This window comes from Rhipicephalus microplus, chromosome 2 (assembly GCF_043290135.1).
Source record: "Rhipicephalus microplus isolate Deutch F79 chromosome 2, USDA_Rmic, whole genome shotgun sequence".
In the NCBI taxonomy this organism is placed as follows: domain Eukaryota; kingdom Metazoa; phylum Arthropoda; class Arachnida; order Ixodida; family Ixodidae; genus Rhipicephalus; species Rhipicephalus microplus.
Window position 1 is genome coordinate 249231645 of NC_134701.1, and position 13869 is coordinate 249245513.

General features: G+C 42.9%; 1 protein-coding gene across 3 annotated transcripts; it reads right to left on the minus strand.

Annotated features, from left to right (window-relative positions):
• Positions 1-273: 273 nt before the first annotated feature.
• On the minus strand, positions 274-9053 carry LOC119181147 (uncharacterized). 3 transcript variants are annotated; one of them, XM_075878870.1, is made up of 14 exons: positions 8907-9053; positions 6216-6401; positions 5598-5759; positions 5312-5386; positions 4564-4632; positions 4335-4487; positions 3888-3944; positions 3642-3806; positions 3082-3147; positions 2936-3004; positions 1795-2015; positions 1541-1700; positions 683-811; positions 274-398 (listed from the first exon to the last, which is right to left on the minus strand). In XM_075878870.1, exons 1-14 carry the CDS (start codon positions 8911-8913, stop codon positions 349-351), a joined length of 1569 nt encoding a protein of 522 aa, XP_075734985.1. In that variant the 5' UTR covers positions 8914-9053; the 3' UTR covers positions 274-348. The 3 variants fall into 3 exon arrangements, with proteins under 3 accessions (XP_075734985.1, XP_075734991.1, XP_075734996.1); XM_075878876.1 differs by lacking the exon at positions 3082-3147; XM_075878881.1 differs by lacking the exons at positions 2936-3004; positions 3082-3147.
• Between the last annotated feature and the right edge of the window lie 4816 nt (positions 9054-13869).

Sequence of the window (13869 nt, forward strand, 5' to 3'; positions counted from 1 at the left end):
CAAGTGGTCCTAAACCAGTCCGTTTGTCCGGCCTCAGATCGTCCTCAGGGCATCCAGAAAAGAGCACATTATGATGAGTCTAGTACTTTTTGAGGACGAAGCATACAAGACCTAGGCACTCATCAGACCTTACGAAAAGTTGCTCTAATTCTTCTTTTGGAGCGCTGAAATGACAACTGATCAATCAAAAGTGCCTGAACATGCACACTCTTTAAAGCACTGCCTGTGAGGTTTCAGTAACAATTTCTTCAAGTATAGCAATAAAAACAGCAATGCACAGAAAACATGTTTATTTTCAGGAATGAAACTTGGCAGTTTTCACTAGATGAGACTTCTTGCCCTGTGCCTTCAGAGGTCTTCATCCGATGGGCTTGACAACGCGACACTTTGAAGACATTCTGTAGTAATAGAAAGCAGCATATCTTGAAGCACAAGTGAATTTAGAGTATCAATAAGAATATTAAGACAATAACAGCATGCCAGATTTGAAAGCATAAAATGAAAATTATATTACCATAATGTGCAGGTACGAACTAGCCATTATATAATGGTGAAAATGATTTATATAGTTCATGCTTGCATACACATCAAAATTCGAGTAAGGCAAGAAAATTATTTAAACTATAACAGCAAAAGTATCATATGTTATGATAGCTTCAACAGCACAGATAATAAAACTCACCCTCATGGTGAGTGCGAGAAGTTCTTAAGCGCTGCTTCTGGAGCTTTTCCCCAGCATGCCGAAGCCACACTTTAATCACACACTCGATGTCATTTTTTTTTGTTTCCGGAAAATTTCGCCTCACGGCCTCTGAAAAAGTACAAAGTTCATAAAACAGGAATTACACAAACATAATACATTAATATAATGCTACATAGGTTGTTTGAAGAAGTACCTCTAGTCAGCATGATCGACATTTTGATAGGTGGGCACATCATCATTAAAGGTCCTTGCCATCCTTCCCCATGTTAATTTCAAGAGTACTGACATTGACACTATGTGTTGCATTACAAGAAGAACACCACGAAGAAGACATCATTGTAACTTTTTTGAAACCTAGCATGCAAAGAATGATGAGGCGCCTTTGACGAAAATACGTCCATGTATGAAAATGTTGACCAGCTTGTCTTAGGTACTTATTCCTGTTTAGAGATCCTCAGTGATCACTATGAGCTTCCATCTGTTAGTTTTCATCTGTACATAAGATTTCCACTACAGTTAAGAATGCCTAGTAGTGCTACCTGATAATAACTTCTGCAAGTAGTGAATGCTTGCGTATGTGTGCCATGCAAGTATACTAGTGTGCTTGAAGAAGCTGCAGGGTTTCTTACTGACAACAGATATTTCATGCTAAAAATTTTCCACGTTTAAGCACATAATTTTAATTAGCAAGCATCCTAAAAAATTTAATGCTTTCATGAAAAGATTGTTCTTTTGCTATTGACTTCAAATGAAAGATAATGTGGATAACAGACTTAGAAATGTCTGTACTCAAACACGGCTCTTGCAGCACATGGTGTTGTGAAACAAATTACTCACTGCAAATGACATCTGTGACACCTAGATCCACAAACTTCCTTTTGCCTTTTTGGCCTGCCCAGCTGAACTGCACAGCAACCTCAAGGCTTAGCAGAAGCTCCAGCATCCTCCTGGCTGCTGCCCCAAAAGTTGAGCCACCAAGGCCAGCAAGCTGCTGTATCTGTAAAGTTTTGAGGTCATTATTTTTTTTAGAAGAGTAGCTTAATGCAGTGACTAGAAAAAAAAATTATAGAAAAATATAATGAATGACGTACAAGCTTTAGCTTAATGTTGCCATCAGCAGCAAGTCTCCCCTCAAGACTTAGAAATTGGTCAATATCCTTGACCGGTGTCAAAACCACATCATCATTTGTCTCATCTTGAAGCCTCACTGTTGTGTTGAAAAGGTGCTGCTGCATGGCATCAACCTGTCGTCCCAGCTGCTCTAGCCTCATCAGGATAGTTTGCGAAATTCGCATGAGTTGACGCACGTATTCTGTAAAGACGTGTTCATGAAGTAATAGCGCTGAACTGCAACATATAAAATGGCAAAAGCTGAGATAACATTGAAAATGAGAAGTGCTACTAAACACAGCAAAACAAGCACACAGTTGTTTATGGCTTCTCTGCACATTATTGTCGGTTTTAGAAATTTGTGCCTACATGGCTTCAGTTATTTTGTTAGCATGCTCAGTGATGCCTTTTTAGGACCTGAATACGCATGCAGAGTTGACACTGAGATGAAGCACCTTCATTGCGTGCTGTGATTCAGTGTACCCATATATTTACAACCTAGTTTTCAACAAAAACTTGGAATAAGTTCAGAAAAATTGTTGAAAGTTAGGTTATTAAGTGAATTTGTGAAAAATAGAATAAGCAGAAACAGATACTTTAATGTTTTAAGCACTGAAACAATGTGTGACCAGACCATACATATAACAGTTGCCATAGTTTTTGCAGCAAAGTGATGCCACTATCACTTTCCCAACGAAAGCAAAAAAAAAATGTTTAAAATATAACTCTTCATTTATGGGGTAAAAGCGTGCTCATCGCCATCAAAGTGACACACAGTCCTCATTTCCACTGTGATCAAGAGGCATGTTCTCTACACTAAATAGGCGACAACAGTTGTTTATGAATTAAAAGTATTAATTGTGGCACCTTCGCTTCAATTTTTCTGAGACATCAGGTATTTACACTTGATAAAGCAACTACAGTTAGTACATTGTTCCGAAATTGCAAATAAGCAATTATGCTGCTTACGACTGGCACAGCTATAAGACAAAACGTTTTGCTTAGCACTTGCAAAGATTTTAATCTAAAGAGAAAAAAAACTGTATTCCCTAGACAATAAATACAAAGATTGTCTTCACCTCTGAAGTGGCACCCGGGTAAGAAAGCTTTAATGTTACTTACCAGGAGGTGAGCTTCTATTGCTAGAGGGGAAGCCTAATGAAGACCCATGGGTATTATTGTGTGCAGTCCCTACAGAAGCATAGATGAAGGTTTTAAGATGCACTTCTAAAAACTAGCTCTGAACATTTCATCGAAAGTATTCTTACATGAAGGGCCTTGCTGACTACTGTTATGTTGCTGCAACACTTGCCTTTCAAGGTTGTCTGCATGCTCTGTAAGTGACAGTTCCTACAAGTGACAGTTGCCATTGTTTTTGCTACAAAGTGATGCCACTGTCATTTCTGTCTACTGAAAAAAAAATATTTTTTTTTTGATTATGGGGTAAAAGCGTGCTCATTGCCATCGAAGTGACACGCAGTTTTCTCATTTCCACTGCGATCAAGAGGCATGTTCTGTACACCAAAAAGGTGATAACAGTTGTTTATGTATTAAAGCTTTAATTACTGGCACCTTAGCTTCAATTTTTCTGAGACAACAGGCATTTACACTTGATAAAGCAACTACATTTGGTACATTGTTCCGAAATTGCAAATAAGCACCCTATGTTGTTTACCACTGGTGCAGCTATCAGACGAAACGTGTTGCTTAGCACTTGCAAACCTTTATAACGTACAGGCAAAAACACTTTGTATTCCCCAAACAATGAATATAAAGGTAGTCTGCATCACAATAGGTGCCGATCTAAGGAAGCTCTAATGTTACTTACCAAAAGGTATGCTTCTAGTGCTAGGGGAATTGGAAGGTGTGTGTCTACTGGTAGGAGAATTCCTGATGACATTTTGCCCCTCATTATATCCTGCTCTCTGAGCAGGCATAGATGATGTTGAGGGAAAGCCTAAGCCAGGCTCGTGGCAATTATTGGGTGCAGTCCCTGCAGAAGCATAGATGAGCCTTTTAAGCTGCACAATTCTAAAAACAGCCCCTGAGCATTTTATCAAAAATACCGTCTTACATGAAGCCCCTTGCTGACTGCTGTAATGCTGCTGAAATGGTGGCCCTTCAAGATTGTCTGCATAAAAAAGAAAAGGGACAAGAATCAGAGTGATGGGACAGTTATTTTGGCCAGTTACGCGAAGCTCCCACCATCTTTCCATCAACACTTGCTGCAAAGCTTTAGTTGCAAAGTGATGCAAAGCTTTAGTTGTTCCAGAGTTTAGAAGGCTGGAACTACATTTACACTTGACACACCAACTACAGTTAGTAAGTTGCTCCAAAACTGAAAAGAAGCATCCATGCCATTTAGCTCTACCATAGCTTTAGACTAAACATATTGCTTAGCATATGGAAAACTTAATGCCTAAAGTAAAATAACAACTTGCATACATAACACACAATAAATATGAAGGTAGACTTCACACGTAAAGTGACACCCATGGAAGGCAGCTTTTGTATCACTTACCCAGAGGTCTGCAGTTGTTGCTGTATGAACCTCTGTAAACATTTTGACCCTCAGGTGATGCCATTCTCGGTGAAGGGGCTCTTTGTGATGGCCTAATGCCTGCTGGTGAACTGGAGTCGAACGCAGGCACTTCACTGATATTGGATCTAGTCACTGCAGAAACATAAGTGAAGCTTTGAAATGTAATTCTACACATGCACTTTGAGCTGTTCATCAAACATAGTCTTACATAAAGCCCCTTCCTGGCCTGTGGTGCGATGCTGCTGCAGTGGTTGCCGCCCTGCCTTGTCTGCATACCCTGTTAGAAAACAGAGGCAAGAAAAAATCAGCGGGTAATGGGACAGTAGAATAGTCATGTGAAGATTAGACAAATTTTCCATTGTTTCTTCATGGCTCCTGAAAACCTGCAAACCTTGCATGAAATCAGCTCCGTCTACAACATAATCAAAGTTACAAATCTGTGCAGTGAGAATGATATAAAAAATGAATTTCAAGCGCTAGCATCACTCTGTCGTGGAATACTCAACACCAAGCAAAGGGCAAGTGTCCAAATTCGATACGACCCTGGGTATTTCTCTTCTCAGTTTTAATTTTTTGTGTCTATCAGTTACTTTTTCATGTCCATCAGGCCACTGATGGCCATGGCGACCCCACTCAATGCAAGAACGGGTGTTCAAGAGCTGCTCTAAAACTGATGTGCATGGTTTACGTACAATATCCCCTTTGGCAAAAACTCTTGGTTGGAAGCGAGTACTTAAATGCGTGCTGACATTCTCAGTTATCGCAGGTCAGAAGCATGTCATATGCTATTTGACATGACATTTTGGAAAGGAAAATGAAAAGTAAATAGAGGTTAACATGGAGTTATTAACCAGTTTGCCACCCTGCATAGGGGTGTAGAAAAAGGGGTTGTAAAGAGGAGAGATAAATAAAATAGCAAGAAAAAAAAACAGGATTTTATCCCAGAAGCATATCACCTTCATGTTCCAATGACCGTGGCTGGGTGGGCAGTGGCCGATTCTCTAAATTTCTTGGTCGCTTGTGTTTTCTCCCTAAGAAAGCAAGCCAGAATCAGCATTTCACAGCCCTAAAGCCAGATAACCCAGTGTTACTTTTGGCGGTAGATAACAGAAAACAGTGTGAGCAATTCCGTGGGGCTATCATTGTAAAATAGGCATTGCAGGATGTAAAAAGATTCAATACTATTAAAAAACATAAGTACAAGCAGTTCACTTTACGTAAAGTTCAAAAATGGTGTTATACGTCTTATCATTGAAGCTGGAGGTGATGGTGCCCCTTCATCATCTTCAGACTCATAGGATCTCTTATTTTTTTTTCTTCTGCCTTTCCCAAGTTCTGCCTCGCCGTCCAAGTTGGATCCATTTTCTACCCTTGGCAGATTTGCCCGTGCTTCGGCATATGTATCTGCAGAAAGAAGGGCAACAACTACTAATTAAATGATAAGCATGATCATTTCTCAGATCTGTCACACATAACAAGTAGAACTCCAATTCCTTTGCATAAGTCATTACCAAGCAGGTACTAAGAGTCACCCATGATATTAAAATGGATCATTTAAATTTTGCTGCAATGACAGCTGACATGCAAGTATTCACAAAATATGAGATACTTGATTTCGCATAATTGTTCTTTTTTTCCTGATATTCTCGAAGCTATCTTCTGATATTCTTCGAAGCCATCTTCTGATATCTTTTCCTGATATTCTCGAACCCATCTAAACTTTTAAGAAGTTACTTTGATCTAAAGTGGCAATTAGAGTTACAATGCTGAAATTGCAGTTTATTACATACCTTTTACTTCATTGCTGACCAAATCGCTGAAAAACGTGCAGTAAAACAGCATAAATAAGGAATAATTTACCAAATTCTCGGACAACAGTGCAAGGCACTTCTATCCAGTCAGCCCCTGGAGTCGCTTTCGCCTTCAACAAACTATGTACATATTTAGTTTGTCGAGGCCACAGGCAGCCGTCGCCTTTCAGCCAACTTTTGAGGATGATCCCAGATGTATCATCCTCTTCTGGGAAGAGAACGACAACGTATTGACCTTGCAAAAGAAAGAGAAGCCAAATTCAAATTCTGTATACATTCTGACACAGTTGTGAAAGTTTATTACATGTGCACTGTAGCATGCAAAAGAGGGAAAACAATGCTTTTCCTTTTCAAATACACTTTCAGGCATTTCTGTGAGATGTTCTTCAGAGGCCAATACCGCAGACTAGAAGGCTGAGACACTGAGTAAATTCCCAGTATGGAGGAAGGGCATGGCAGAGAATAAAAATCTTCACACTTGAGGAACTTCCTTCCAATTATGCATGGCTCACCGCACGGGAGATGAGCAAAATTGTCAATAACGACGATTGACCCATCACTTAGCCTACAGCACCCATTTCTCTTTTCAGCTCTAAGAATGACATTGCCAGGCAATGTTACTTTTTTAAACTCGGGGCCTCGGCATGGAGCAACAAGTGGCCCGTCAGCATGCTCTGCAGCAAATACGACATGGCTTTCAGTTTTCTTATGCCTCAGAGGACGGTGTGCCTGCTCAGCAAGCCTGTTGCAAAGTTGCTCCAAGGGAAGGTCTGGCTTTCTCAGCATTCTCTTTAACGAGGACATATGGTTTTCAAATGGGAAGGCACTCCATGAGTCCAAGGGGCCAAGGTGTGTAACATCATCTGCCAAATGACACAGGCCATGCACATTGTGTGAAACATGCTCTTTGCCATAAATGCTTATGAATGTCCGGATAAAAAACTTGAGCATGTTTCCGGCATACTCTATCTCACTTGCAGGTGCAGCTGGTGTGGAAAGAACAGAGATCCCCACATGTAAAGCTAAGAAGTTCTTGTACATGTGTGCAGGAATCAGTGATGACAAAACAACGGGTCCTCCATATAAAAGAAAAAAGCGAAACTCAGTCGCTTTCCACCGATCAAGTTCAGCAATGCTCCTCGGCTTTCGGCTAAAATCACATGGAACACACCGTGCAATTTGAGAATTTTTTTCCGACATCTCAAGACGCACTTTGCTTCCAAGTCTGGTCACTTTTGGGCCACGTACCCACAGTGTCAAGAGCTTGTTCATGACACCCAAGCACACAAGGTGCATGTAATCTAATGGTATATCTTTCACTAGGTCAAAAGGAAGTTCCTCAAGAATACTTTCGCCTGTGTGATGCTCCTCCTGGACTTTTAAGCGAAAGCTGTCATCTGTTCGCTTGCGAGCATTGACGTTTGGGAAGCACACCCTGCCCTCACAGTAGACACCTTTTACGTCACATTTGGTGCAGCTGTAATAGCCTGTGTGGCTTCTGACATATAATACAAATGCCTTTGCTGGTGCATCACATATGAGGGCATACAAGCTAACAGGAATTGCAGTTTCTCCAATGGTAATCCCTGTTGTGATAGCAGCATTTATGTCACAAACAAATGGTCGCAAAAAATCATTCGCGTTGTTGGGCTTGCTGCTTCCGAAAAAAACACCCACTATAAATGGTGCTTTGTCCTCCAAATTACTTATGCGTCCCAGTATGCACCAAAATTGGCCCCGTGAACTTTTTGAAACCGGCAGACCGTCAATGTTGAAGCTAAGCTTCAAAATTCTTGGTAGTTCTGCACAATCTTGCAGCACTCGCTGTAGGCCTGCACTGAGGCCGAAATGATGGTATTTCCCGCCGGCCAGCTGCAACACTTCCAGGCACTTCTTGGGCGTCTGTAACAATGCCCTTGCAGTTGAAGGGAGCGCGCTGAAGCATTCGTGGGACTGTAGTACTCTCAAGAGCGATGTAACTGAAGTGTGCGATGCGCGAGATTGTAAGGCCCACGCTTGCAGTCTCTCACGAAAGGCCAGCAAGCTGTCCACACTGCCGCGTTCACAAACTTGCTCTTCGTTACTCCCAGTCGGTGCCAATTCGAAAGAATCCCTCTGCCTCACCTGCGAGGTCGCCGAAGTCGAAGCCGCAGCGCTGCTGTCATGGAAGGCACGCCGTTCGAAGTCTGTGTGATCGTGATGCACAGAAACACTGCAGCCGCTGGGGTAGCACGCGTCGCCAGAAATCAAAACGTGTCCTTGGGGCACATCCGTTTCTGGAACGATCGAGGAGTGTGCCGAAGGCCGTTCTCTGTCATGAACACAAAGGCGACGATGGCCGTCTTCGAGGTCGACCGCACAAGCCTCGGAGGGCAAGTCGCTCTCTCTTTCGGCGTTGCGGGAATCTCGGTCAACGTACCGCGTGTCATTTATGACATCGGCCTCACTGTCAATAAGCTGAAAACTAGCATTGACGCGCCGATTAATTTCACGCCGAAATTTGCGATCCGCGCTCTCAGCCATCTTGAACAGCACAGAGCACAGTAGAATGGTGGCTAGACCAAAGAACACCCACCACCAGAACACGTTGTTAGGCTAGTCAGTTGGTTTGTACATACATACATGAATAAGCAGTAAAGATATACAGCGCGAGGCTGAAAATCAACTGTCCTCTCTTTTTTTATTTATTTACCTTTGCGGCTTACAACTTCAATATGAAAATTTAACAGAAGACACTCACCTGGCATGCTTACGATTCTTTGAGGGCTTCTGCGAGAAGCTTCCTCTATGGCGAGAAGTGTTGTATTGGAATGTTGACTCGACCAATGACTCGACTTGACTTACTGCAGGCCCATAATGATGATGATGATAGTTGCGTCACTTTAAAATGGGTAAACAGTGTCGTAGACATCCAGATTTAAAAGCACCTTGACTGCGCATGGTGACCGCATTAAGGTACTGCTTTTTTTTTGTTAGCACCACCACAACTTCAGTCGCCCATTCGTTTTCCCACAGCGTTCTAGTTCCAATGCTGCTCTATTCACGATAACCTAGGCCAGCCCAGTCGTCAGCATGGTCAGTTGTCGTCTGCTCGATGGGACCGTGCGGCATTGCAACACTGGACACTCGAGAATAACGTGCTCGCTATTCACAGTTTTCACGCCTGCATTCATTTTGGAGCCGACACCGTTTATACTCGCACCAAACTTGGTCTGCCGCACGTGCGTTCATTGGGGAAACGGGTCAGACCACAGTCAGTGCGATATAATTCCGTATGCACGTCGGCGGTAGATCACGACCAACGAAAACGTGCAGGCAGAAAGTTTGGCCTACGATCACTTACAAAGTAAATAAATAAATAATAAATAAAAGAACACGTCTTTCTCGTGTTGGCTTGAAGTGCTTCCTCGTGTAACTATCTCATTTTAATGATCGAGAAGTACTTTACTATTATGACTCGAAAGTAGGCATACGAAATCCCGTGGACTTATTCGTTAACAGCCAGAAAATTAACCAAACACGAATTGCGAAAGCTGCATGCACCTACGAAACATGCATATCCTCAAAACGTCCTCGAGCAGACGATATCAGGACAATTCTTCGTCCTTAAAAAGGTCTCAAAGGGGCATTTTGGGGATAATCCTGCAAGTGTCGACTAGAGGACCAAATGAGGACGTCCTGAAACTGCCGAGGACGTTTGTACCATATGAGGACGACCTCAGGTCGTCGAGTGTTGTCTGGGTAACAACATGGACTTTCGCAGGGATTTCAGATTCATGGCTGCCTCCAGTACCGCTGTCTCTGTTCAACAAAGATTCCTGTCCTGCAACTAATTAACCTTGATGGCAACGACAGCTCTAGATTCCTGCCTTGCCTCAAGTTTTCCGTTAACTTAGTCTACAAATAAAGCTTCAAAATGCTCTTACACGGAATCCCTCCCTGTCACTGTTAACCTTGACGCCACTGACAGAAAGAGCTTAACCGAGCTATCACAATTTCTGCCTGACGCAAGTTACCTGTTAACCCAATGACCAAGACAGCCCCTCTCTACCAGCTTTTACTTAACACATAGAGTAAATGCCTGGTAAAATTTAACAGAGAAAGCCGGCACTCACCCAGTTCGCAGTCATGTCTCCGGCGTCGTGCCTCTCAGAAGTGCCGTTCGATTCCCTCTGGAAGTCGATGAGCTCGTGTCATCCTTCTCCTGTCGTCCCGTTGTTGGACTTCGGGCTCACTCCGTCCAGTGGTCGCTTTCGGGGTTATCGGCATCCCGCCGCTGCCATCCAGTTGTTGGGACTCCGGGTCCTGCCGGTCTCGTTTTCGGTAGCTGGCCCCGTAGCAGGATCCATCGTCCGACAATTCAGTGAGAAGAAGCGCCCGAACGAACGAGAGATTTATTTACATGCTGAGAAGTGATCAACTGATCCAAAGAGAGAAGAGAGAGATACAAAACGTCTTCGGCATTTTATAGCGCCGCGTTGCCAACACTGGGCGCATTGTCCGCATCGTCAGCCAATACGGTGGCCCCGGCACCTCGGCCACGAGGGAGGGGGAAACACACCTCACAACACATGGAGTGGAACAACCTAACACGATGCCCAAATATGGTCACGGCGCCCTAAAAAATGCCCAAACATGGTCACGAACGCACAGCAGATTCCGGAATTCTCCCGGCGAGAGGGAGGAGCCTGAATGGGGAGGTGGGGGTCGACGACACAGTCGGTCAAGAACCGGTTCTCCCCGCAACTCCTCTTGCTTGGTTCCCTAGCGCAAAACCAGTGCATTGACCTTTGTTTTCGATTGGCTGCAAGGCCGTCTCAGGTGCAGGCTATCCCGGGAATGCGTCGACGATCTCCCAGAGGGGTTCGCAAACTTTCGGAGAATCCCAATGCTGGGGCCGGTCGTAACAACAGGCAAAAAACGCACGAGTTACGTCAATGCTCGTGAAGAAACGCGACAGATGTCTCACGTTGTGATTCCTGTGCACCTTATATGCTCTGTAACGTTAGAAAGTTATATGGGCAATCTTGACGGGTTTTTGCCGTTGCCGCCGTCATGTTCTACGTGAACTGCAACTCGATAACATCCCCCCACAGAGCGGGGGCAATGAAAGCGGTTAATCAAACGATCAGGACTAAACCAATTTCCGTCCATGCGAAACACCAACACCTCGGTAGGCCCGCCGTACAAGCAGAGGAAACACCCTGTCCGTCTTGAACGAGCATGAAAAGACGCGATGGGGGAAGGGGGCGGGGCGTTTGCTCGAGCAGCAACAGTGAACTTTAACTTTACTTCTACGGGCGCGGCGGCGAGTTCAGCAGCCATCAGTAAGAGGCTCGCATACATACACACATATATACTACATGCATGTACACACGCAATATATATATATATATTTATGCCTTGAAAAAGACAGGGTTCCTGTCGAAACGTCGGCACAATAAACAGTTGTTATGTGAAAGCGCATCTACTTTCATATTTATTTATATATATATATATATATATATATATATATATATATATATATATATATATATATATTGCTGCTTCTACGCACTGCACTCTAATTGTGATGAGGTTCGAGAAGTGTTGCCCTCCCTGGAGTGGCCATATTCCAACTTTTTGTAAAGTTACCTGAGAATGGAATGGATCCAAAATAGCCACTAGCCTCAGTTCGTATAACATTACAATTTGTCGCTATCGCATTCATTGCTTCGCTTTTGCGGTGGAACTTACTTTTTATAGCTATGTATAGCCGATAAGCGCCGTTTGACGGAGCAGAGCGGCAAAATGAACGAGAATACACACATGCACTCAATGAGCATCGTGTGAATTCGCTGGGCTGTTTGGAAACAGAACACCACACCCCCCTCTTTTTTTCTTTACTATTGTGACCGTTATCCTTTTTCGAACGCTGCCATCAGAAAATCAGTTCCACCACAAGGAGAAAGCAATAAATGCTATAACAAGTTAAAATTGGCTAATTCTTTTGAATCCTACATCGCGCGACTCTACAACACGCTGTTGAAAGAAAATGTGTCTACGCCATGGGGAGATGCCCTTTCCGCAGGCTCCTCACGTAAAAAGCTCAGCACGTGGAAGGGTTCACGAGCCATTCGCACTGATGCCTTCAGAGACAGCTCATGCCAGCGACTGCGACCGCGAACTTAAAATCAAACGTCACAACTGCTGTTTGATTAATCCTGACGAAACCAAAACTATAACCATTTCGATGAAATCGAAAACACAATGTTTCGGACACATTTTCGGGCACGGGACTTGATGCCTGTCGCATCTTACAGCTAAATTAGGGCACCGCGATGCAGTACGGCGCTGATAAACGAGTTTGACGCAACAGGGGTGGTTCGGTGTAGGACGGCGCAGCCGTAACTTATTGCAGGGCTTAGCACTGCAATTTGTTACTTTTTCACGTACAAGGAAGGGCGGTCACAGTAAAGGTAAACGGCATAACCAACGTTTTCTAAATGGCAAACCGTGTGGTCTTCCTCATTGAACATTTAACAGCAGTCTCTGCAATAAGAATGACTAGAACAGGCACTCCCTTTCCTTCTTTTGCGAAAGTCCTTAGGTGCCGTCACCAATGCCTTAAAAAATGCAGTTTTCATTCGCAAGTACATAGGACTGTGTTGACATAAATTTATTCACCACAATATAACAATTTCTTTGTTTTTTTTGTACACAAATCAAGGCTGCCAGTTTCAGAATATGAAACTGTTCCCATGCATTCACAGCCAAGACGAGACAGCAACAAAGAAACGTCAGCTTAAGAGACAATAATAATAATAATCATAACAATAAAACTATGCACATGGAAATGCTAATGACACCAAAAAAAGAAAAGACTGCATGCAACATTTTTTCCTGCATCTTCTTAATTGCTGGCTGTAGATTGTACTCACATAATTATTAGCAAAAACAGCTGTTTACAAAGATCTAAAAGCATTACCTCACCATGCCATGCAAAGCGCTTTTCTTTAAATATAATATCATTGTCACTATTCTGTAACCAAAAAGGCATAACAGAACAAGAGCAATTATATTAAGCATTTTCACAGTTTGAAAATATAACAAGTGCACTTTTGATTTTGCCTTTCCTCTCACAAAAAGAACACAGTGGGTCAATAAGTTCACAATGTACAAGTTATCTCTCCAGAGGTTCACAAAGAGTGTCGACAAACATGGGTATATATAATGCAAGATGCTTGGTACGAAAAACCAACAGTCCGTATCGAAGCTAGCCTAACAAACTAGCAGGGCATTACAAATGACAATATGAGCACATCAAAAGTGTCAGAAAATCAACGACTAGGTTCACAATGAGCCTACAGTGTTCTAAGGGTTGGCAACTGGTTTGAAACACAATATCACGCCGCCCGGAACACACTGCAGGAAAAGAGCTTAAGTGTACAATGTTAAGTACTGCACACCAATATTAATTCATCCATGTTTATTTCTATTCAGTCGCCCACCTGCTAATGTGAACAGAGCAGCTCCATAGCAGATTGTTGGCCTGCGTTTGCAGGTAGTTGCCAACCCTTGTTCTACACCATTGTAAAAAAAAAAAAAACAATAATAAATAAAAACTATTTTAAGGGTCTTACAAAATACAACCATGGTAAAGCAGAAGCTTAGAGTTGTTCCCCAAGTTTGTGAAAAATACGTTTAGATATACTACAAAATTT

Coding starts and splice junctions, on each gene's coding strand:
- LOC119181147 (XM_075878870.1), bottom strand. Junction 5,760..6,215: donor CACTGTTGTCCGAGAATTTG/GTAAATTATTCC, acceptor TTCTTTCTGCAG/ATACATATGCCGAAGCACGG. Junction 5,387..5,597: donor TCCAGCTTCAATGATAAGAC/GTATAACACCAT, acceptor TTGCTTTCTTAG/GGAGAAAACACAAGCGACCA.